Source organism: Mixophyes fleayi, chromosome 1 (genome assembly GCF_038048845.1).
Source record: "Mixophyes fleayi isolate aMixFle1 chromosome 1, aMixFle1.hap1, whole genome shotgun sequence".
Classification (NCBI taxonomy): domain Eukaryota; kingdom Metazoa; phylum Chordata; class Amphibia; order Anura; family Limnodynastidae; genus Mixophyes; species Mixophyes fleayi.
Window position 1 is genome coordinate 163,363,694 of NC_134402.1, and position 25,474 is coordinate 163,389,167.

Genomic DNA, 25,474 nt, shown 5'->3' on the forward strand with positions numbered 1-25,474 from the left:
TGCTAGGTATGCATCGAGAACTAGAAATAATGGAGAACCAGCGCTAATAGACAGTCAGGTAAGACAATTGATATGTATGCATAGTATATGACCAATCTTTATTCTTAACTAAAAAGCTGACAGCTTGGACATAATAGTATGGAAACAACAACAATATAATAAATGTGTTATCGGAAAGCAGAAACAAAACCAATGCAAATAAATTCCAAGCTCAATTTAGCCTAGATAATGGAATGACACATGAAGTCCTAAAAAGTCTAATTGGGATCCCAAATGAAAGTTTCCGAACTTTTTACTTCTCTAAATTCCACTGGAAAGTCTCATATTGATCTGATGTCCCAAAAATTGAAATAACAAGAGTCCTGAAAAATGAGAAACATGGAGAATTTTGGGCGCACTGCCGCCCAGAGTACTTGTGGTATGGCTGAGGCAGGGTCTGGGGTTCCCTGAACCTGGTAAGATAGCACGTTAGCTTATGCGATATAATAATGGCGTGTGTTCCACTGTGGAACGCAAGGTATAACTTAGTCAATGTCTGATGGTTGTGTCTTATATAATGGCAGTGAATTATTCTGATAGCCGGGATTGGCTACCAAATTTGGGTGTTTAACATACACAATCAGATCATTCTAAAAGCTCCACCTTAAAGTACATATATGTCCTTTTACCAAGGTGGACATAGGCAAACCGAGGGGGGGTTTCCTAGTGCATGAAAAAACCCCCTCGAACCCTAGGGCACTGTATAATTGAGGTGGCTGGATCCTGCTCCCGCTTCACACAGCTCTACTTGAAAAGGGAGAGCTACGTGCACCTAACAGTAGCATACGCAGCATTGCTCGTGTATATTATGGGGAAAGGAAGAGTTTGCGAGCAGCCAAGTACTGTCTAAAATTATAGCCACCCCCACCCATGCATGCTGGTCACGCCCACTGTCGTCGTGGTGCGGAAACAGCCCTCTACAAATCTTGCATTTGCCCCTAGTGGATTAAAAGGATGCGATTGTGTATGTTAAACACCCAAATATGGTATGACTGTATTTCTGCTATTTCATCTTAGATGTCCTCTCACCAACTCGAACTCAAAATCTCATAAACAGAATAATATTCCCACCCCCCAACAGAAGTGACATACCTGACATTTCTATTTCTGTCGACAACTTAACCATAAATCCCACCCTGCAAGCTCGCTGCCTAGGTGTATTCCTTGACTCACAACTATCCTTTGTTCCCCACATCGACTCTATACCTAAATCATGTTACATACGTCTAAAAAAAACATTTCCAGAATACGCACATATCTTACGCAAGACACTGCAAAAACTCTAATTCATGCACTTATCTCCCACATTGACTATTGCAACCCATCCTTACTGGTTTTCCGCTAAACAGACTTTCCACCCTACGATCTATTTTGCACCCAGTGGCTAGATTGATTTTCCTCTGCTGAGCCACTCTGTCAGTCTCTGCATTGGTTGTCTGTTTTTACAGAATCCAATATAAAATTCTTCCACTAACCTACAAAGCTATCAACAAAACTGCACAAAAATACATCTCCTCACTTGTCTCAAAATATCTTCCAACTTGACAAGTCCGTTCTTCACAAGATCTGCGTCTCTCATCCACACTCATTACATCCTCGCATTCCAGTTTACAGGACTTTTTCGAGCTGCACCCACTCTATGGAATTCCCTTCCTCGCACAATAAGACTTTCCTCTGGTCTACAAACCTTCAAGAATTCTCTGAAAACCCACCTCTTCAGGCAAGCTTATATACTCAACCACCCTCTTAACCTGACTAGGGTACCCTATCACCCTTTACACAATTCACACAAGACAACAACCCTCTGACCCCAGACCAACATATCCTCTGATGAAATCACCTTCAGGTGAAGAAACGCGTCAGAATTGACAGAGAGGTTTCACTGAGTTGTTGGATCGTTTGCCGCATCATCTGTCTTTGCGACCCTGCTACCACTCATATTCATTTCCTTATCCAGAAGGATGAGGTATTGGTGACACAAGATACCCGCCGCCGACACAGACACCGTCAGTGGCGATACTACAGCTCCGTTCATTAGTCACCTCAGGCTCTCTTTCTCCCGAGCCACGAATCAGTGTCATTCCATCCATCGGGCACCACAGAGCTTTGGTTTCCATCGTAGTCCATGCGCATCCAGACCACAAAACGGGACAGTCCAGCGGACCAGGTCTGTACGGTATCCACTGCATTTGCGGGGAGTTAGACTGTTGTCTGCCACAGATTTGTGATTGGAATTGGTGGCTACCATTAGCCTTCTGTGAGGAATGTATTTGTTGCACTGAAGTGGATATCAGTTTTACTAGCGGAGCTATTAGCAAGGTTATTTGTGTGGCCACACCGTTACTAACATTTTCCACTTTGGATTTACATTCATTAGGGTCCTCGGACAGTTTGAATCACCAACTGTGGGACATCTTTAACATCTATTGATTAAATCTCAGTTTTATGATGTTCATCTGTATGTTTAACATTTTTTCACGCTGCAGCGTGTCTATGAGATATTTATTCTATATATGTCCTTATTCCACTGGCCAGTGGTTGGCTCATGTTCAAGAATTGTTTTTATTAATAAATTGTTTTATACTACCACCTCACGGATCAAGTAGTGCATGATGTGTATCACAGTGGACAGCGCTGTTATGTGTGTTGTTTAACAACATTGCTGTGTGACTGGATTCCATAGCATACAAATCACTTTTTACTTTTGCAATCTGGATGGACCAATATGCAATATGTAGATTTAACCTCATGTATCCAACTCCCATTGTCCTATAGATTGTAAACTTGCGAGCAGGGCTCTCTTACCTCTTTGTCTGTTTTACCCAGTATTGTTTATTACTGTGTTTTTCCCCAATTGTAAAGCACTACGGAATTTACTGACGCTATATAATTAAATGATGATGATGTCTATAGCTCTACAATTTAGTTCTATTAAAAAAAAAAAAAAAAAAAAACACAAAAAAAACCCCCTCTCATTTTATTAAAAGCTATATATAGGACCATGATTGAGAGGCACAGCTCTTAGCATCAGAGATGGTGGGTGTGGGATATGAATACAGGTAGAGATCTATAAAGGAAGCAAGTGAAAGAAGAATGCGGAGATTGGCAACTTACCTTTGAGAGCTTCTTCTTTTGGTTGAGAGACCAGCAGTGTGACATCTTCAGGGGAACTTTGAAGGATGTCTAATGCTGCCTGATGACTGACACCCTCTAGGCTGACGCTGTTCACAGATATAAGGCGATCTCCTGCAAGCATCAAGAAATGATTATAAGAATCTTGACACTCCATGAAACTAGAAAGTAACTCAATATTTAACTTTTACATTCAAGACTGTATCTTTACAAAGTATGTAAGTGCTTGAAGTAAATTAAAAAAATAAATTAATTATAATAACTTAAATGTGTGAATTTCACTTTGCATAGAACTGCCTTTGACACAGCAATCATCCTGCATCAGTTTGACTGGAGCCTCTAATCACTACTCTTTGCTGTTGGAAAACCTGCTCCTTCCACTAGAGCTTTCAGATAGTGGTTAGCAACTTGCTTTCATTCCCCTATGCACATAACAACACAGCCCCTGTCACATGGAGCCTTGTGCTCACTAATATAATCCCACAAGTAGACAGATCACTGCCTCCCACATGATAAGTACACTCAGCATTCTCATTATTAGCTACAAACTGTTTGATCCCTGCTCACTTCAAAACGGAGTACATTCTGGGCATAAAGGAGTTAAAGATTACACTAGGGTCAGTATATACATACAAGATGAATGTGAAAACAGAATACCAGCAGGAATTTTCCTTGCAAACTAGATGTAATCTGCGTGGGTCACTGTGACATTATTAAAGTCTCTTCACTCTCAGATTTAGCTTACAAGAACTTTGCAGGTGTACTCCAAGTAAGTTTGGATACTATTTGAATATGGCTTTAATGTGTGTATTTATAATTTTCTAGTGGGACCATTAAGAATTGACTTGTATGGATCTGCTATACGATAAATAAATAAATAAATAAAAACATGAAAATTGCTAAAACTAAGGAGCCTATACCGAAGTGACCTATCTCCTAAGGCACTTAAAAAAACACTGAGGTATCTACAGGAGAGGAGGGGCATAGTAGGGGAGGAGAGTGAAGATCAAAGAAGTTGATAAGTGCCTAAACTCCTAGACCCACTACTATACTCCAATGCAGGCGCGGGCTGGGAGAGGGAAGCCCGGGGGGCACACAGACGGCCGCATCACATAACACGGGATGCGGCCGCGGGTAAAAATGTGGTATGTTGCATCCGGGGGGGTAGGCCGGCCCTAATAGCGGTCTGACCGAGCGGCTCGCTGCCCCTCTGCCCAGCCCGCCCCAATGTCTCGCAGTGTCTTCCAATGGCAGGAAGCAGACACTATTTTAAAACTTTCAGAATGAACTGGCTCTCTTTTTCAGTTTGGGAAAGCTTCATTGAGAGCTTAACAAATACTACTAATACCCCATTCACACTGCCTCAAAAACACGGTTTTTTGCCAGGGCAAGCCCCAATGACCAGGGTTGAGGCTCAGTGTGAATGGGTCCAGGTCTAAGATTTATCGAACTAGGTATAGAACGTGACAAAGAAATGCATTGGATATGTGAGACCACCTATAAAGGTAGAATGCAACAAGAGGACTACTGCCCCACCCCTCTGGCCCTCCATCACTTTTATCCCCCTACACCCCATAGTATATAATCTTCACATATATAGTTAATATGGTTGTCATGTGTTAAATCTATCTATCTCTAAACATTGTTATATTTCAATAGTTGTTTTTATTTCACTCTCAAAACGTTACTACCGTAATAGTGCGCACTATGAGAGCCTCTAGCAAAAATAAGCTCTAAAATTACTAACGTTAATAGTGCATGGGCCACGTTATTCTCACGAGTAACGCTGTCAATTGAATCCCCCCCCCACCGTGTGATAAACTGAACCTGTTTACAAAATATTTGCTCTCACTATGTTAGCCAATACTCACTATGAAAAAAATATCAGTGTTGTCTTTGCATTTTAAAAATAATAAAAAAAAACATAAAAAAATACATTGTGTTGATGACTATGTACATTGGTTGTCATGTCTGTGCAGTTTTTTGCTGGCATGTTTCTAGTTAATGGAAGAATGTTTCTTTCAGTTTCAGCAGTTTACAGAAAACTATTATTCTGTGTATTCTGCAGTAAATATATACCTTTTTTTTTTTCCTGATTTGGTCTTAGTCAGAATGGTTCTCTCTTGCTACCCTTGTACCTCTCATCATTAATTCTTACCAGGTTTCAAGCGCCCATCCAGATCTGCTGGGCCCCCAGGTGTTATTGAGCTAATAAATATGCCAAGGTCTAGCTTTCCTGTTGTCTCTCCGCCCATAATCTGGAACCCTGCACATATGTTAAACAGTAGTCACAAGAGTGTGCAACAATATTTGAAATATTATTGTAACAATAGGGAAAAATGTTGTCAAACTCCTGCCATTAACTTGCATATAGCGCTTTGATAAAGTATCCAAAAATATGCTAGAGGCAATCTGTGAATGTTTTCCTGCCCAGATTCATTTGTTAATTTTGGCGTCTGCAGCCACTGTGACTTTGGTTATGAGGAAACAATTCATAACCAAAGTACTGGTTTAAAAGCACCAATGAACTGCAATAATACTTAAGCAAGCCAGTAATTGACCATGTCTTTCTCTGTACATCTAGTAGCAAATTAACTTGTAACATGTACTTTGTGTTACTACTGAATACAGTGTGGATATTGGGATAGGGTTGTAGAAGTGGGTGTTATAAGATTTCACACACCACAAGTGTAACACAAAGCCCCTTTGACTGAGTAAGGGACATTTGTAAAGTATAAGATGCTGCACACTACTGGTGTACAAGAATGCTTCCTTAACCTAGTTATGTAAAACTTAAAATGTTACATAGTTATCATGAATGATAAAAAAACACACAGGTTTATCATTTTTCAAAAATTCATTTGAAAGGATATCATCAAAAGATTCCATTTGTGAGAAAACGGAATCCCATAATATTAAATGTCAGGATGTAATATGTAATCCAATGAAGTAGTCACTCAAAGCTCCATCAATATTCCAATAAGCAATCAACTTCTAAACTATGGAGATAAACGGGACTAAATACTGCATGCTTCAGTTTATGCACTAGTGGTTTTTCTGTATCCAACCAACACATGACATATAAAACAATTCAACCATATCAACCTTTCTATTAACCTACCAAGGTCATATTTGGGATCTTTCTTTAATTTCACCAGGGTGATCTCCCTTTCAGGGGAAGATGCAATTATTTTGTTGTGCAGGGTATCTAAGGAAAGAAGTGTAGAAAATATTTATAAGAATTATAGTATGAGATACAGGCTATTAACATACCATAGTTTGTAGAAAACAAAATGTCTTGGTGTGCTTGATCAAAAGTTGGTCTGCTTGAACATTATTTACTGCATACTTTCAGGTAATTAGCTCAGCATTGCTAATATATTTTTTGTTCAATAAAAACAGTTAAGAAGAAGAGAAAGAGAAGATGGGGAACATAGAGGCGTACAAATATACAAGATACCATTATCTAAACAGTTTAAAAAGCTTGGTTAAACATAATTAACATCATCAAGAAAATAAAATCTTCAGGTATGTATATGGATAAGTCAATCATCTCACTAAACAATCTTTCAAGTCAAACAGCAATGTTCAATAACGCACAATACACATACTATAATGAAGTATTACAAGTATAAAATCTTAAGGTATTATAAACAAGAATACATAAATGACTAAGGAATTAGAATGTATTAGCTCTTTCAAGGGAGAGTGGAGTAAGGGGATGGAAGTGTGGATTTGGCATAAAAACTGTATTGCCATATATAACATGTGAAGTAGTACATTATATTTGAGATAGTTGATCAAGAAATAGTTTGGTTCATACCAGATAGCAGTCTAAAAGAATGTTTTATGCATAATTTTGTAGAGGTAGGAGTGTGTCAATAAAGCTTTTAAAAAAACTAAAAATTACAATTGAATAGCTTCTAGGTAGCTTCTGTAATAAATAGAGATGCTCACTGACCCCATGTGAACTGGTTTTGGTTTTGGATCTGGATTAGCTTCGTGTTTGGTTTTGGCAAAACCGCCCTTGTGTGTTTTGGTGTTGGAATTTTTAGAGAAAAAAAACTAAAATATGCTAAAATCACATAATTTTGCTCTTTTTTTGTTCCTACATTATTATTAACCTCAACAACATTAATTTCAATTCATTTGCAGTCATTTTGACCACCTCACAGCTCACAATATTATTTTCATACACTTTCAAACAAAGACTGCAGCGACCTGGCTGGATGGTAAGCGAGAGAGCAAGGACACAAACACACGGCAGTTCCTAGCACATCTAGGAAACATTGGCAAACAGCAGTGGCAGAAAAGATAAATGGGGTTCCACCCTCCCTCCCACCCTCTGTGATGTTGGATCTTTAAAAGGAATTCAAAACTTGCGAGATCCGAGATCAGACGAGGTCACAATGACATTTTGCCTTGTTTTCAATTCCGAGAGCGCGCGACAGTACCGAGCCGGCTCAGCTCGATACTCAGATCCCCTAAGTTCGGGTGTGTTGAGTTCTCGAGGAACCGAGCCAGAGCATCTCTAGTAATAAATCTTACAGTGCATTTCAAATACATATTGTGTTGTAAGGTTTTAATCAAATATTATAATGCTAATGTAGCTGTGATCTCTATGAGATACATGAGTTGTAGCAGCCATTGGGAAATGCCAGTCTTTCTACTACGAGAAAGGTGGGGAATGTGAATAATTTTATGGAAAAAAAAAATTGCTTTTGTTTTCTTTGTAGTACATAGACTATGCAAGTCTGAAGCATACAGGAAGGTTCGTGTATAGTTTTGAGCTTGTAGAAATTCTAACTTTGTAGAAACGTATTAGATTGAATAAAAAAATGAATTTAGAGTTAGATGCATAAAAGGGCATGTATGTGGCTTGTCCTTCTTGCTACTCATCATTACCCAAGGGAGGCAGAAATAGAAAATAGTGTCTATTTAAGTTCCAACCATTTCTTATTTTTTGCCATGCCGACCAATTAGACGTCAATAGGGGGTTGTCTAAAACTTCCTTTGGAATAACATGTTTATGTAAATGAAGAAAGCAAGATAAATAAACATTTTTTACCTAATATTAACATAAGGTATATGTTTCCTGTTTATAGATCCAGTCCCTAATATGATTATAAAAACCTGGATGTTTATTCCACCTTCTGCTCTAGTTCCTAATTTAACCATGTTTTTTTTTTGTTTTTGTTTTTTTGATTTTATTTTTATTCCAAATTAAGTCTATATAAGCTTTATCTGTTTTTTACAATATAATAGGAGGCACTTGTATAGGGAAAGTATAACCTTTTAGGGAAGTAGGTGTTGCAATTTTTGAGTTCTTCGATAGATCTCATAATGGCACTTTAACAATTAAGGTCATAAAGGTTAAATATATTTGAATTCCTAGGTATTTAATACTTCAGCCACTGTAGGTCCAGATTTTTGCTCCAGGGCAGTTGACCAACGTTCCCCAAGGCTAAGAAGACTGATTTCGTAGTTGCACTAAAGCCTGGTATAATATCTAAGTGTTACATTTTCTCCATAATAAACTTAAGGCTCTCTGTAGGGTTTGTTATATACAGTAATAAGTTGTCAACGAATGCTGAAAGCTTGATAACTGTCACGTTTCTTAATACCCGGGAACTGATCCCATGTCTGATAATGATGCTAGAGCCAAGGTAAATAGCAATGGGGAAAGCAGGCAGTCTTGGCAGATCCTTCTAGTCATTAATATAGAATTTTCTTTTATATTGTTTATGATTAGTGAGGTGGTTGGTTTTTGGTAGAAATATTTAAGAAATTAGGCAAATGTAGACTGACCTGCTGTTTTTTTTTTTTCAAACATATTTTGAAAGTGGTTCAATGTCATTTTACCCAAAACCTTCTTAGCATCTAGACTTAAAATTATATTTTGTTTTTATTTTTTATTGCATGAAGATGCTAAAACACCTATTGCCATTGTTATATCTCGTGTAAAGCTCAGGTGGTGTGTAGCTATCCGTGGCATAATTTCCTAGGATCTGGTGGCATTATTTTGAGTAGCAACTTGTAATCTTGTTATACGAGTGGTATTGGCCTAAATAAGGTGATCAAACCCAAGTTGTTGTCTGGATTCAGGATAAGAATGGCAAAGGCTATGTTAAATTTGGGGTAGTCTATGTGTTCCTTAAGGATTTATGGAAAAGCTTGGTTAAAAGTACTGTAGGTACAAAGTCTTCATGCAAAACCTTATAATAGTCACCCTTCAGACCTCAAGGTCTTGGAGATATATTAGAAGGTAACAAAGTCATTCTATCAAAAACTTCTTCCTCGTGGTATTTGCCTCTAATCTCTCCCTCTGTTGGGTTGAAATTGTGGACGTACCGCCTCTTCGTTCTCCAAGTCCGGTATACGGAATCATTTGTAGGTGTGATTGTATCCAATGTTGTACGACATATTTCAAATTTTGCTGAAATTTCTGTCTGTGTAGTATAGATTACTCCAGTAATTGGATCAATTATTTTCATTATAAAATGTTTTGTGCATTACTGCTTATCTACGACTCAGACTGTCAATGTTTTTACAGACGAGTTTCCCCACCTATATTCTTTTTTTTATATATAGATTTTTTATAGTTTGTTGCATTAAGAAGTTTTAAAAAAGATGATTTCTTGTGCTCTTTGAGTATATATCTAAACCAATGTTTGTAGGGTTTATGGTTATTCAATTCTCTCATCCCATCATTCAGAGCTTTACATTTATCTTTGTCGTTTTTCAGCTTAATATGCAATAACGCAGTCTCTCATCACCGCTTTTGAGGTTTCCCAGAATAACAATGGAGTATCCCAATGATCAATATTATCATCAGCGAACCACTGCCATTTGAGCAAAGCATGTGGATATTTGGAGAAGTTCTAATTATGTAAAAACAATATATTTAGAGAACAGTAACCAAAACATACCTGTCCTACAGTTTTGTATAATTTAATATTAATAGTAAACCCTGCATAAAAGTCTATATGTAATGTAGAGTGATTAATTCACACACCACTGCTAAAAACAAGAGCTATACAGCTGTGCCCATCCCTCTCTCTGTCATACATGCCTTAGGAATTATTTAAACTAGCTGTGTGTGGGCAGATGTTTCATTCACAGTCAATATACAGTCAATATACCAAAACCAGCCAACATGATGCTGTCACAACATCTCTCAGGAGCACAACATGCATTGCTCCTGCCAGTACATCGGGTGTTCACGCTTACTAATACTCCTAAATATTCATATCTGGCCAGATGATTGTCAGTAGAACCCTATGAATGTGGCTTTCAGATAACTTATTTGAACAATACTGCTACAGGAATTACGTTCTGTATTGACTCTCAAAAACATGATTAAAAAGGTTTCTCTTAGAAGAACATATTCAAAACATCAGAGAGAACACTCAGTATTTAAAAGTATGTGTATATATATATATATGTGTGTATATATATGTAACTCCATATGAAACCGATGATTACACACTAACAAATTTGCATGTACAATTTTCCATAACTAAAAGTAAGTACTTGGGGCGTTTACTATGTAATGAGTAAACAGATGTACAGTCATGGCGAAAAGTTTTGAGAATGACACAAGTATTGGTTGTCACAAAGTTTGCTAATTCATTTCTTATAATGGCAATTTGCATATACTCCAGAATGTCATGAAGAGTGATGAGATGAATTGCAATTAATTTCAAAGTCCCTGTTTGCCATGCCAAACTTTTCCCCAAAAATATTTCCACTGTATTTCAGCCCGGTCATAAAAGGACCAGCTGACATCAGGTCAGCGGTTCTCTCATTAACACAGGTGAGAGTGTTGACGAGGACAAGGCTGGAGATCACTCTGTCATGCTGGTTGAGTTAGAATAACAGACTGGAAGCTTTAAAAGGAGGGTGGTGGTTGAAATCATTGTTCTTCCTCTGTTAACCATGGTTATCTGCAAGGAAGCATGTGCAGTCATCATTGCTTTGCACAAAAAGGGCATCACAAACAAGGATATTGCTGCTAGTAAGATTGCACCTAAATCAACCATTTATCGGATCATCAAGAACTTCAAGGAGAGATGTTCAATAGTTGTGAGGAAGGCTTCAGGGTGCCCAAGAACGTCCAGCAAGCGACAGGACGTCTCCTAAAGGCGATTCAGCTGCAGGAATCGGGCATCACCAGTGCAGGGCTTGCTCAGGAATGGCAGCAATCAGGTGTGAGTGCATCTGTACGCACAGTGAGGCAAAGACTTTTGGAGGATGGCCTGGTGACAAGAAGGCCAACAAAGAAGCCACTTCTCTCCAGGAAAAGCATCAGGGACAGACTGATATTCTGCAAAAGGTACAGGGATTGGACTGCGGAGGACTGGGGTAAATTCATTTTCTCTGATAATTCCCCTTTCAGAGTGTTTGGGGCATCTGGAAAAATGCTTGTCCGGAGAAGGAAAGGTAAGCGCTACCATCAGTTCTGTGTCATGCCAACAATAAAGCATCCTGAGACCATTCATGTGTGGGGTTACTGCTTCTCAGTCAAGGGAGTGGGCTTACTCAGTATTTTGCCTAAGAACTCAGCCGTGAATAAAGAATGGTACAAAAACATCCTCCAAGAGCAACTTCTCCCAACCATCCAAGAACAGTTTGGTGACAAATAATGCCTTTTCCAGCATGATGGAGCACCTTGCCATGAGGCAAAAGTGATAAGTAAGTGACTCGGTGAACAAAACATCAAAATTTTGGGTCCATGGCCAGGAAACTCCCCATACCTTAATCCCATTGAGAACTTGTGGTTAACTCTCAAGAGGTGCGTGGACAAACAAAAACCCACAAATTCTGACCGACTTCAAGCATTGATTAGGCAAGAATGGGCAGCCATCAGTATGTGGCCCAGAAGTTGATTGACAGCATGCCAGGCCGAATTGCAGAGGTCTTCAAAAAGAAGGATCAACACTACAAATATTGACTCTTTGCATAAACTTAATGTAACTGTCAATAAAAGCCTTTGACACTTGTAATTTTACTTCAGTATACCATAGCAACATCTGCCAAAAAGGTCTAAAAACACTGAAGCAGCAAGCTTTGTGAAAACCAATACATTCACAAAACTTTTGGCCATGACTGTACTTTGCCAGTTTTCAATTCCTGTGTTTAAATAGAACAAAGAAACTAAAAAGGGAACATTGTCGTGCAAATACTGCGTTTTAATGTATAAACATAACTTTCTGCAGGTTAATATTACTGATTTGTTATGTTTGCTACAGTGCACCAAAGCGCAGGACAGTAGCAAAAACAGAGCATACATAAAATAGGAAGACACAAGGGAGACAAAATAGATGTAGAGAAAGCAGAAGAAGAAAAAAAGCAGGACGGACCTAGAAAGAAAGAGCGTAAAATCTAGTGGGAAAAGGGTGGAGCAGAGACAAAAAGAACAAGTGAGGCTCAGAGTAAGATTGGGACAGTAGCACAGTAGTAAGGGTGTTCTATTTAAAGTAGTATCGGTTAGTGTAGAGTAGACTCTAGAAGAAATGTGGGTCTTCAGACAGCATTTAAATATCTGAAGGCTGGTAGAGAGTCTGACAGGTGGGTAATGGCAAAAAAAAGAGGTCTTGTAGGTGGGACTGGTAGGCAGTTAAAAGAGAGAAGGCAAAATAAGAGACAGATCTAAGAGGGTGTGAGGGAGTTTGATGAGGAACAAAAGTATTTATAGATCAGCTTTCATAAGTATGCAGGAGTGGTGTTGAAGGTTTTGAAGTTGATGGTGACGTTTCAACTGAATAGGGTTGAGGAGGCAGGTTTTGGGATGAGACGATGGAAAGCAGTTAAGGTGCGGTGCACCAAGGTTAAAGTTATCTAAATAGTATAAATAGCATTTTATACACAAGTCTATATGTTTACTATTTTATTGTTAAAATAAATGTGTGCATGGTGGAGCAAGAGATTTTAGCAAGTAATAACTTACCGAGTGTGCTTCTAAAGATACATTTGGCAGAGATTTTGCCTGACTACCAATGTAAGAGGTAGCTGCTGAGAGGAGCTCTGACAAAGAGCCTCTTACTAATCATACTTTACCTGCTCTACGGTGCTCTATTGTCTACACACCTGAATCCTACAAACCTTAAATATTGCAGAACCTCCAAAGGTCAGTGATGAATAGAAAAGTCACTGCCAAGCTAGAGCAATTTGTTTACCACTCAACTCAAATAGGCAGCGGTGCGGCTATGGCACTACTCAATCTGTTCCTTTACAGCAGACTTTCCCAGCTTGGACAACCTCTATGAAACATCCATCAATGCCAAACAATGACATTTTTCCTATGGATGATTCAGAACCCTCTGTCAGCTGGCAGTAAAATAAATGGGACTCTTCACTAGGTGAGATCACTAGTGATACAAATGATATGATATGATGATATGCAACATGATATTTGACATATGCTGTGGACACCAGTGTTGGGAAATGGAGAACAAAGTCCTACGTTTGCTTGTAGACATTAGAAGTTAAACAGGTAGTGACCTCATATACTGCTAAGAGGGAAGATTTGCAGGACAGGCTGACAAGGAATAATCTAAGAATAGTAAGAGTGCTAAAGAAGATGGTTGAAAAAGTTTGGTTGAGAACTGTCTAAAAGAGCATAATGGCAAGAACTAGCTCGTAAATTGAAATGGCACATAAGAAGCCAACTAGGCCTCTTCCTTTTGGAATTGTAAATGCTACAGTGCTTAACTACAGATATTTCATTTTAGGAAAGGCGCTGGATAAAGAAGATATTGGACATAAATGGCAACCAAATATCTTTTTTACCCCAAATTTTTCAATGGAAGTTCAGAAAAATAATGCCAATTTCTTGGATGCCAGACGTCATCTTAAGGCTTAAACATTCATTACGTGATGCTGTACCCTGCCCGTTTGCACATTCTAGTTAATACGACTACCCGGTTCTTTGAATCTTTGGGAGCAGTGTTCCAGTGGTTGCATACTAATGAACAGGCCATAAGAGGGTCATCTATTAATCCCTAATACCATTACCATGGCATTGGAGATATGGTGCTCTGACCATGGTAATTAGCATAAGGTGAAGGTCATTTAACATTTGTGGCTAAGTTTAAGATAGTGTGGATATCTCTCCGCTGCTCGCAAGAAAGATAACCTCATTGAATATTCATTTTGTTTTGGAAAACATTTCCCCACCAGGATATTTCTAAATACTAGACAGACTCTATAGAAATTATACTAGTAGTCTACTATGAAACACATGTTGAAAATTACTATACTTTCACAGCATATAGATTACATATTATATTTACTTTAAATTCAAATGGTTAGCAAGATACACATGTTTAACATGAAATGTGAAGGAGACGGGAGATAAGATAAAGGGATTTACTTTCAACAGGGTTTGTAAGCTAGAAGAATCTAATTGTAAATTAAGTAGTTGTGGGGAGTGATTGGATATGCACCCCAAGGGGTATGAGTAATCATTAGCATCTTAGGCAGTAGTATCTGTGTAACTATAGTTAGATCTATGTGACATAGAGAGAGGAGGCCTAGAAAAACAGGAATATTGTGTTACATCAAGTGACGTAATCTCCAAACATCAAAAAAGTTAAGTTCAGTCACCAAGGAACCAAAGCGTATAAGTATATCTACAACACTGGAGGCAACACCACAGTATACACACTGTAGCAATCCAGGGCCTGTCTCACATGTAATCAGCTACATTCTGAAGGTGAGGTCACCATATATAAGAAGAGAGGGAAGATTGACAAATTGACAAACTGTTGGTGCAAGTGTTACAGAAAAAGTACATCTGATGAATAAGCTTTAAGAGTAGTGCCATACTAGTTGACTACTGTCAATCTCCTGCAGCAAATTGGCTACCAATATATTTTCATAAGAATAGTGGTACTGATTTCACTGCAGTCCTAATATTTTGAGATAGTAAGATCTATATAGGAATGTTTATGTAACCCGAAAGAAAACAAAAAGAAAATGAAAGAAAAAAATGTTTTGGCAAATTGTTCACATGTACACAATATCTATCTATCTATCTATATCTCTATAGCTATCTATCTATATATCTATATCTATATATCTATATCTCTATATCTATATCTCTATAGCTATATCTCTATAGCTATATCTCTATAGCTATATCTCTATAGCTATATCTCTATAGCTATATCTCTATAGCTATATCTCTATAGCTATATCTCTATAGCTATATCTCTATAGCTATATCTCTATAGCTATATCTCTATAGCTATATCTCTATAGCTATATCTCTATAGCTATATCTCTATATGTATGTATATATATATATGTATATATATATACATATATATATACATACATACACATACATATACATACACATACATATAATTATATATATATATATATATATATTTTCCTAAAGAAAAAAGTAGGCTTCAGAATCACCGCATAGTGTATGAAATGTTAATTGAATACATATGACTTGTTGTACATCACATGGTATAAAGTAATGCGTTCTCAATATAATCATGTAGTCATGCGGTAACATTCTTTTATTCCAATGCCTGCTATATGCCGTTCTTCCATACAATTTTTTCTCCTGTTTTTTTATACAGGATTGTTAAACAAGAAAAAGTCTACAAGCAGATTGGACCTCTATAATAAGAAATCAATAAAAAAGAGAAATAAAAATGTAAAGCTTTGGAAATTGTTTACATTAGTCTTTGGTCTTTCAGTTTTTGGAAGCAAATGAAGAAAAGCACTTAGGTTTGCTGGGATGTGTAAAATGTGTAAAGGCACACTGTGCAAAAGTATAAATGTCATCATTACCACCATTTGTTTATAAAAAAAAATCATAACGCTGTACAGAAAATATTCTGTCACTCACATCAGTCCCTACCCCATTGGAGCTTACAGTCTAGATTTCGTAACACATACCACAGACAGAGACTTGGGTTAATTTTGTCCCAATCGGATTAACCTATTATGTTTTTGGAGAGTCCCATGAAGTCCTACCTCCTACAACTTTAGAATCACCCATTTCACTAAATAAGGCTTTTACATTATTATCCTAAAATAAATACAGAAGTATGGGAAAATCATAAATGCATGTTAGTGGTCGCGGCGGCCGCGGGCACCGCCGCGACTCTCTGGGCTCAACTGCTGGTGTCCCGGCCGTCGCCATAACGACCGGGACGTCACTTTCGGTTTCCGCGCCCCGGTTGCCTGGGCAACAACCGGGACGCTCCAGGCTCCCTGTCGCCGCGCCCACCCAGCTGGTTAACAGGCGGGCGCGCGCGCACAGGGCTAGTTAGGTAATAGCCAATCATGGTTATTCAGGTGTCTTGAAGGCAGTTTTATGTTTGGGCTATTTATTATGCAGCTGAGCACTGCATTACTATTGGCCACCAGCACTACTATCAATTAGGTTACTCCTGTGAATGCTTGTAGGGCTCTATTCTGATTGGCTCCTTGTACTATTTAAGGCAGTGAGGACTGAGCCTCACTGCCAGTTATAGTGTCTCCAGTACTGCTGCCTGCTCCTGTTCTATTGTTTGGGGTGGAACCTATGTTTGATTACCCGTGTATGACCTATCGCCTGTCCCTGAATTCTGAACCTGTGTCTGTGACCTTGACCCTTTTGCCTGCTGTACCTGACATCTTCTCTGGTGCTCTGTCCACTCCACTGACCTCTGGCTGCCACTATACCGTGCACTACCTCCTGTACCTGTGCGCTGCCGTGTTAGCATAAACTCATACTACTCTGAGCATAAGACCTGGAGGCATCCGAGTACCTGTGAGCATAACCAGTCTCTACGGGAAAGGTGGCTGCTAATGGTGAAGACCTCTTCTACCTGTTCTATGAGTTTATGCTGCACTGGTGGCCATAACACTGCCTTTATTACAAGTGACACTGTTGTGGGTTTAAACATTTTTTTTTTTTTAAAACAACATGGCTTGTAGTGTGCCGAGAAGAGTGCATTTCCGCTTAAGTACGAAGGAGAAAAAGGAGTCCTATAAAAAATATAAGACGAGGCTCTGACAAAACTAAATTGTTTTCGCAGAGTTCAGTAAAAGCAATGAACACCCCTAAAACATGTCCTTTACAACCCTTTATATAATTTCAATAACCATGCTCCACAAAATGAGATAAATTAAGTAATTTATGCATTGCTCCACAAAATCTAGGCATACCGGTGTATGTGACAGAAGGCGTTTTCCTGTCGCGCCTTGTTGTGGTCCTGTGTGTTTTATTGATTAGATAACACCACCATATTAAAGAGACGAGCACACAAACAACTGTTCATATCTTTGTGGATCTGTCAACAAACAGCAGCTATATTTTTTGTTTCCTTCTAATTAAAGAAACAAAAAACACTTAAAGAAGAACTTCAGTCTCTAGTTGGCTTTTACCCACAGAACACAGAGCAGAGGAAGTGCTGTGTGTATCAGGTAAATGGTAAGGGTACCAAGAGGAGAAACACCACAGTTTGGTTACTTGGGTATCAGAGGAAACACTATATTGTTTAATGGCAAAAGAAAAGCAAAAAAACACACATTCCCGAAAAACATCTGTGGTTCTAGAAACTTGTTCATTTGACAGGGCTGAAAAGCATTCTAACCTAATCTTCCCTTCTTAATTTTACTTAATACAAGGGCATATATAAGTCAGATCTCTGCACAGGCTATAAGCAAGCACGTTAAGGGTGCTGTTTCTGTTGCCACTATTACTTGGCCTTCTCTATGACCCACTGTTTGTCAGAAGGTCACACAGTTGTGTTGTGAGAGGACTGTCATATAGCAATAAGAATGTCAAAAGGACAGAGTGGCTATGGAACAGACTAAAACAATGACCATGTAGTGAAGAAAGTAAGAAAATATCCATAAGGGTAGAGTTTCAGCTGAGGATTCCAATCCTATGGTTATTACAATGTATATCGATGAACCAGAAAAAAGAAACTCTGCACAGAGTCTTATTAATCCCTTTATAGAAGCTAGTTAAACTCCTGCAACAACAATATTATGCACCCATATTGTAATATTTACACTGGACAAATACAAAAAATAAATAGGGTTAGTGTGACTTTAATGTTCTTCTGAATGAGCTAAACAATGACTGGAATAAATGCAGGAATGTGGACAATGAAGAATAACAACCCTTAGACTGTTTTTACAGTTCAGCATCGGAGCTAAAGATGGAAATCATTAGGAAGAGAAAAAAGTCAGATCTGTGTTACATCACTAATCGAAAAGTATTGTAGAAGAAATAGTAGGGAAGCCACGCCCACAAGAATGTTAGCAATTACACAAAGAACATTTTTCTATCCCAGAGAGAGTCTAAGGTTCACCTCCATAACACACACGGCTGCCTGTGCCTTTACTTCAAAATATTAATGTAGAATCAAAAGGGAATATCCCATAAAGCAGGCCCTTGGACCCAACATTATTTTCTGGACATTAAGATGAGACATCTAAAAGCAGAAGTATGTGCCACTTTAACTTCATTTTGCTAGATGGTATAAAATATGTCCATCTGTATAACTCTGGAAGATTTCACACTTGGTTGTATATGCTCAGCATATAGGAAAAATAAATATTCCTGTGGTTGACAGGAAGTGCTGATCTGTGCACTTCTAGAATTTCACATTAGTGCAGCTTGTTTTGAAAGAAGAGAAGTTATCCCAATCTGTAGCATGTTACAGAATAAATGGGGTGATTTAAAGGGCACCTAGAACATGTGTGTAAAGGAAAATGAAAAATAAAATCCCATATGCTTCCTTTGTATTGTAAACTTTAAGATATAAAGCTATAAAAATACCAAACTGGTTTCCATAAAGATTTCCTGCAAGGTCTTTGGCCCTGTTCCTGCGGTGAAATGACTCAATCAAGGTTTTCTATGCCCCAGAGTGACACTATTCACGGCTCTCTGCCCCCACCCTTCCCCCCATCACAGTTGTACTTCACATCCTTCTAGGATCTCCTGGAGGTGACAATTAAAATGAAAAAGTTGCCAAGTAGGTATGAGCACGTAGATTCCTTCTGTTAAAGCAATGTTGTTGCTGCAGTCTTTAAAAGTGGTGGAGGCTTCTTAGGCTAGGTTTCTAACCCACCTCACTAGAACCGTAATGCACAGTCTGCCTAGAAATCTCCACTGGTGAGATCTCCACTGGGGAAATCTAACAAAGTGGAAACAAGCTATGAGCTGGATTGATGGTTCTGCATCCCTAGCTGCACCCATGCTAAAACACTAGCAGTTTTTAATGCACGTTTAGCCAATGGTGCAAGTAAGGACTGATTTTTATACCTCTACAGGGAATAACTAGGGTGGAGTTTAATCCTATACTATTTGGTTATTTAGGATACTACTGGTAGTCACAAACTATTATATATTTAGTTTAAAAAATACACACAACAACAGACTTAACATTAACAATGCAGTACTTTTCTTCTTAAAAAAAACCTTCAGTAAAATCATCAATCTTACAGGAAATGGTAAAGGCAATAACAGGCTCCGGGAATAATCAATAGTTAAGTGATCTGACATACCATTTCCTTTATAAAGGTTGGGTGATGATGGGTTACCAAGACTATGCATGCTGACACCTGTAACATAGAAGACATTTCATCAGAACATAGACAGGGAAGAAAAAGTACTCTGAGGTCAAACAGTAACATATTTGGTCCAATAAGTAAGATTATGTTAATTAGATATCAATAATCCAAGCCCATTAGGAAATGTTATTAAATTAATTTGGAATTCCATATTAATCTTGCAAGAGCCACAGGAAGATCAATCCATACTTGCCAACTCTCCCAGAGTGTCAAGGAGGCTCCCAAATTTCAGGGAGCATGAGCAGGCACTCTAATGGATACCTGTCGGGGCTTAATAACGTGATTTGTGTTGTTAAGTCCTGTCCCCGCTGTGCAATTCAGTAAATCGCGACAGATAGCAGGGCAATGTTGTCAACACTCAACCTGCCACACGTGCCATTTGGGCATTATTACTTTCTGTTTCATGTTACTGTATGAACAAGGTGGTTCATAAGTGTGAAAACACCCTTTCAACATGAAAATGAGTAAGGGAATATTAATCCAGTATCTACACATATGATCTGGTTGAGGTGAAAACAGTTTTATGATATATGGCCAGTATGGTGGCCATCTTGAAGTTGGCCATCTTGGATGCAACTCTAATTTTTTAAATGGGATTTTTTAACAAAATTTAAAGGATATGTTCAAAGTGCTGTCCACCAGCACTTCTAAGTCCAGCCAAAAAAAACCTACTTGATCATTTGCACGCATATAAATTCCATCCCCTACTAAACGAATGACCACTACAGCAAATACCTGTTTTTCAACATAGCAAATGACCAGAATAGCAAATGATGAGCATAATTCTCTCCAGTATATGACAACCATTCTGCTAAACACCAAATCACTGCCATTCATTTGCACAGCAAAACAAAACAATTTTCCTATCCAGCAAATTGCTATCATCATACTCTGGAAGTCTTGCCCTCTACACTCATTATTTAGAGGATGCTAATACTCCTGGGTTAGGAATATGAGGATTGTCCTCCAATATATAAAAAGTCTCTTCCACCCATAATGCAGCCATATACTGTAGCTTTTAACATTCAGTAAACTGCACAGATAAACTAACCATTGGCAGTCATATAGATTGTAAGGTATCAGGGGAGGGCTGGCAAATTTGAGCTCGGAGGGCATGACTCGACTCAGCAGCCTATTAGGAATATGTTAAAGGCAAAAAAAATGCAGGTGGCAGATGCCTCCCTGCCCCCCAGCTCAGCCAGCCCCTGTAAGGTATTATGACCAGGGCCCTCTTTTCCCTCTGTCTCATACCTGCACCCTTCCCTGTCAACCTTGAATGTCCTTGTTCTGTTTCTATATATGATTTGTTTTACTGACTGTCCGGCGCTGCAGGGTATTGTGGTGCCTTATTAATGAACGATGATGATGGTATATTGTAGATCTGACTCTCCCTCACCTTCCATTTCCAGCCCTATATTACAGAGAGACATCCAACAGTGCCAGACATATATTATACAGATTCCTCTCCTGATATAAATATACACTACACAAAGATAACAACTGCCAGCCAAGGTACAATACTACCTAGCCTGTATTCAGAATAGAACATCTCGAGCTGCCCAGCTCCTCCAATCAGACAGATGCAAAACCCAAGTCCTTTTGCATGAACAGACAGATGTTCTGCTAAACTGGAAATAAATCACCCAAATGCTTGAAAATCATTTAAATAATCTCATCCCACAAACAGAAATCTCAGTTTTGCTTGCTGGTGCACAACTCACATAACCCTTATCCTTCAATGAACACCGCTAATATGTCCAGCTCCTAACAACCGTGCAAACGTCAACATTGTCACTTGCAATAATATCCAAGTGTGACGCAGAATATCAGACATATTTGTGCAAAGACAGATGCAAGTTCCAATTGCATTGCATAAGGTTCACTTTTACACTTCTATAAATGACCCATGTGAACCAAAATCTTCTTAACTTGAATTATACCTTAATGCATTGCCTGGTACTTTTATACCCAGAACAAAGGTTAAAGGATTAACCTGGTCGGCTTAGGGATTCACACCCCAGAAATCAAGCTAAGCATTACAAGGCTCTCATGGGCTGAGCTGTGACTAACATACACATCTGTATAACATATACAGTGGTATGTCTGGAACATAATGTTTTGATTGCTTATCTATTACATGTATGATAGTAATTTAACTAAAGTAAATTGAGTTCTGAAGTTGAAATGGAATCATATGCTGACCTACAACATAGGCGTGACCACTGTCATCCATAGATGAGGAGTCTGACTCAGGTTTCTGTAAATCAAGGCTCTTATTACATCCAGAGAATGACTTTGACCTATACAAAAATTGAAGGAGAAAATACAGGTTAAAATTGTGTAATCCCGGTCAGAAAGTAAAAAAGTGGAATGGAATACAGTGTTTTCTTTAAACCTAATTTACGTGCTTTACATAGGAAACTAATATCCATAAACAAACATATACATTGAGGCTAGGCTGTGATTCACATGGTAACATTCTTAACTACGCACACTAGATTTCCTGTGTACACCCCAACGGGCAATACTGTAGATTACCATTCAGAGTCTAAAATGGAAAAGTATGAAGGAGAACAGCTTCTATTACTAAATGACAAAGACGAACATCTTAAATTCTGTCAAGCATGGGAACATCTAAATTACAGTAAAAAGTTGTGAATGTTCCGTTTTGATACTGGATCAATTTCTATTTTATTCATAGCTTATATATGTTATTGTTTAAAAGTGTGCTGTAGACATAGTAATATAAAAAATATAATTTATAACATTTTTGAATGATATAATAGTCTGTTTACATACATATCACAGTAAATACCATTTATTTTTGTCTATGACATACTTCATTAATACCAGTCTTGCTTAGAAAATATCTGGCTAACCAATCACTCCTAGGTAACCAGAAGTGTTTGATAACTCTTGCAGAGTGTTTGACACCTCATATTACACATTATTACATATGCCTTTTGTGTTCTCTTACACAACTCCATGAGTAAATTCTATTTCAACATCCGGAAATCTGGGAGTTCAGAAAGTCACATAGCAATGATATTTAAAACACCCTCTTTACTATTTGCTTGATATCGAAAACAAAAACACTCTCCTATTTCTGAAAACTGTCATCCAATGCTTGTGGCAAAAGCAGAAAGTGTTCCAAGGGGGAAGGAACAGAAGAGCTCAGTCAAGGTTGAAGACATAGAACTGTGAATGATGGTTGGAAACACAATTTGACGATAGACAACACTATTTTTATTGTATAGACAAAGGACAATTTGATTTTTACACACAATGAACTTTGTAAAATAAAATTAAAAGAAAAAATTAACTCTGTGTACATTTAATATTAAGTCATTCAATGTCTCTACAATAATTGCTACAACTTACTCATTGAGTTTTCCATAACCAGTCACTGACTCTGTATCGGACTTTGCCATATGATGAAAAGATGCTTGGCTCATTAATTCTTCCAATGTATTTGGTGGGCTATCCATTCTGGCATTGAGCATTCTTCGTTGGGGTGACAGAGATACCTGACTGAGGTCATGATAAGATTTGCTTATGACCCGTGGTCGGTCCTCCCAAGGGTTTTTAGTCTTTCTTTCTCTTGGCCCATTGACAAGGTGTGTTTGAAGAGTTGACAGGTCTGAACACGAAAGTCTCTTTAGAAGGTCAGGTTGGATGGACACAGGTCGTATTGCCAGTCTGTTTAATGTGCTGCTTGCCAGGCTGGTTGTGCTGATGGCTCTTCCCATGCCAAAACCACGGAGAGATTCAGCTTGGATGTTCAGGCTCCTCAGAGATGCCCTCTCTGCATGTGGAATAAGCAGACTTCAAAATCACATTGTTAGCGATGACAAACATATTTCTCTAAATATTGACTAGGAGTTTCTTCTATTTCATTCTATATGAAAAGCAGCTTAAACTGTATAATCCAAGTTGTGTGAAGAGAAACAAAACATAAAATCAACTCTCAGATAGCTTCACTGACGTAATACCTTAAGCAAGATACATCACCAACTGAGGCCTATCTGCTGTCCAAGAGTTGTATGGGCACAGAGGCCCTGCACAGACCGCAAAAAATAAAACAAACAGTAATGATATTTCTGGGAAACTTTTTTCAGTATAATTCACCTATATTTAAATCACAGAATGCAAAAAAAAGTCCCCAACAACAAAAAACAATATTTCATGATCGCTCCTCCAAGTACATGAAATTAACAGCAACATTGGCTCATCAGATCTCATGGTACACAAATTAACAAAAAACAAAACAAAAACAGGCAACCCACCAATCTCTTGATTCTCCTGGCTGCTTTGCCTAGCTCTCATTTGTAACTGGAACTTGTGCTGGGAAGAGCAGAGGTGTAGGAGGTATTGGCAAGTCTTGCTGCTGTCTGTTTGGAAAACATGTTTTATGCTGTCTGATGTATTCTGCAAACTTATTTTCTTCTTCTACAGCCAGAAAAAAAAAAAAAACACAAAAAAAGTACTAATGACAATTCAAGATGTTACGTACTATATTTAATAGATTAACAGACAAAATATGCAGTGAATATATGTACTAGGAAAAGGTTACAGCAGGGCCATGATTCTAACAAGCTCACCAGATTCAGGCTGTACTCTGGTATATTCATCTTACAAAAAGCACAAACAGGTGGCACAGCAAAGCAAACGGGTCATCATCTTTAGACAAAATTAGTGATCATCCCCATAACACTTCACTTACAGCTCTCACATAACACCCCCTTAATATGAAGAACACATCTAGACTAGTGATTCGAAAAATAAATGTATAATACGAAATTTCGAAATGAAAAAAAAAAAAGCACATAATTGGTATTTCAAAGACAGATGTTGTGGCAAAAAAGCCAAAAGCAACTACATATACCACATGGTGCAGTTCGGCTCCTCCTGTGCCGGACCACCCTATATTAACCACACCAACACTGTAGTAACACTACGGAACTGCGTTAGAGGTGAAAGGCGAGATGAACAGATCATGCTATTAATCTCCATCGAAGTATGAATATCAATCTGACAATTTTATTTGTAGACTAGTCTTATGAATTAATTAAAACATTTACCAAATGGCTATGTTATATAAGTAATTAAGTCAGAATCAACCTTATATCATTTTTAACAGCTGGCAAAAACATATCCACTGATTAAGATAGGGATTCACTCACAAAGCATGTATTTTAAATTTACCTCTGGTCAGGAAGGCACAGACCATTTTGAGGGACTTGTGTTGCTAATGGGAGGCATGCTTGCCATCACTGTTTTAGTTCATTAGTTCTTAAAGGTCAGACGGATTCAAGGGTTACTTAATACAGTTAATTATGACTCAAAATAATAGTTTTCTATATTAGTAAACAGCAAAAATAAAGAAAACTATCTAAACTAGTGGGAAAGAGATGCCAGCTCAGAGACCCCCCCCCAGCCAGGACAACAGCTATTAGAAAAGTCATCTTTTAGGTGAGGGGGACTGAATAGAGTGGCTCAAAAAAGAGCACCATAATTTCACTGTAAAAGCATAGAGAGGGTATAGATCTGTACCTTGAGGGAGAACAAGAGCAATTCTGATTTGAGTAATAGGAGGATATGCGAAAGCTAATCTGACAATATATATAATCCACACCTTACTGTATCGTAGATGTGGTAAGAGGGAGACTTTCTATGCCCTCAGCCAGTAAAGCACTGCTTCTAAAGA

The 25,474-nt window shown here is 38.2% G+C and overlaps 1 protein-coding gene across 7 annotated transcripts in view; it reads right to left on the minus strand.

Moving 5' to 3' along the window:
• Positions 1-25,474, minus strand: part of PTPN13 (protein tyrosine phosphatase non-receptor type 13) — a 211,284-nt gene that overhangs the window by 43,045 nt on the left and 142,765 nt on the right. For all 7 annotated transcript variants that reach the window (XM_075203023.1, XM_075203032.1, XM_075202998.1 and 4 more), the window contains 7 exons: positions 24,054-24,216; positions 23,149-23,572; positions 21,970-22,067; positions 19,702-19,758; positions 6,293-6,379; positions 5,330-5,437; positions 3,154-3,285 (listed from right to left, as the gene is read on the minus strand). In XM_075203023.1, coding sequence (XP_075059124.1) covers positions 3,154-3,285; positions 5,330-5,437; positions 6,293-6,379; positions 19,702-19,758; positions 21,970-22,067; positions 23,149-23,572; positions 24,054-24,216 — 1,069 coding nt within the window. The remainder of the gene's footprint in view (positions 1-3,153; positions 3,286-5,329; positions 5,438-6,292; positions 6,380-19,701; positions 19,759-21,969; positions 22,068-23,148; positions 23,573-24,053; positions 24,217-25,474) is intronic.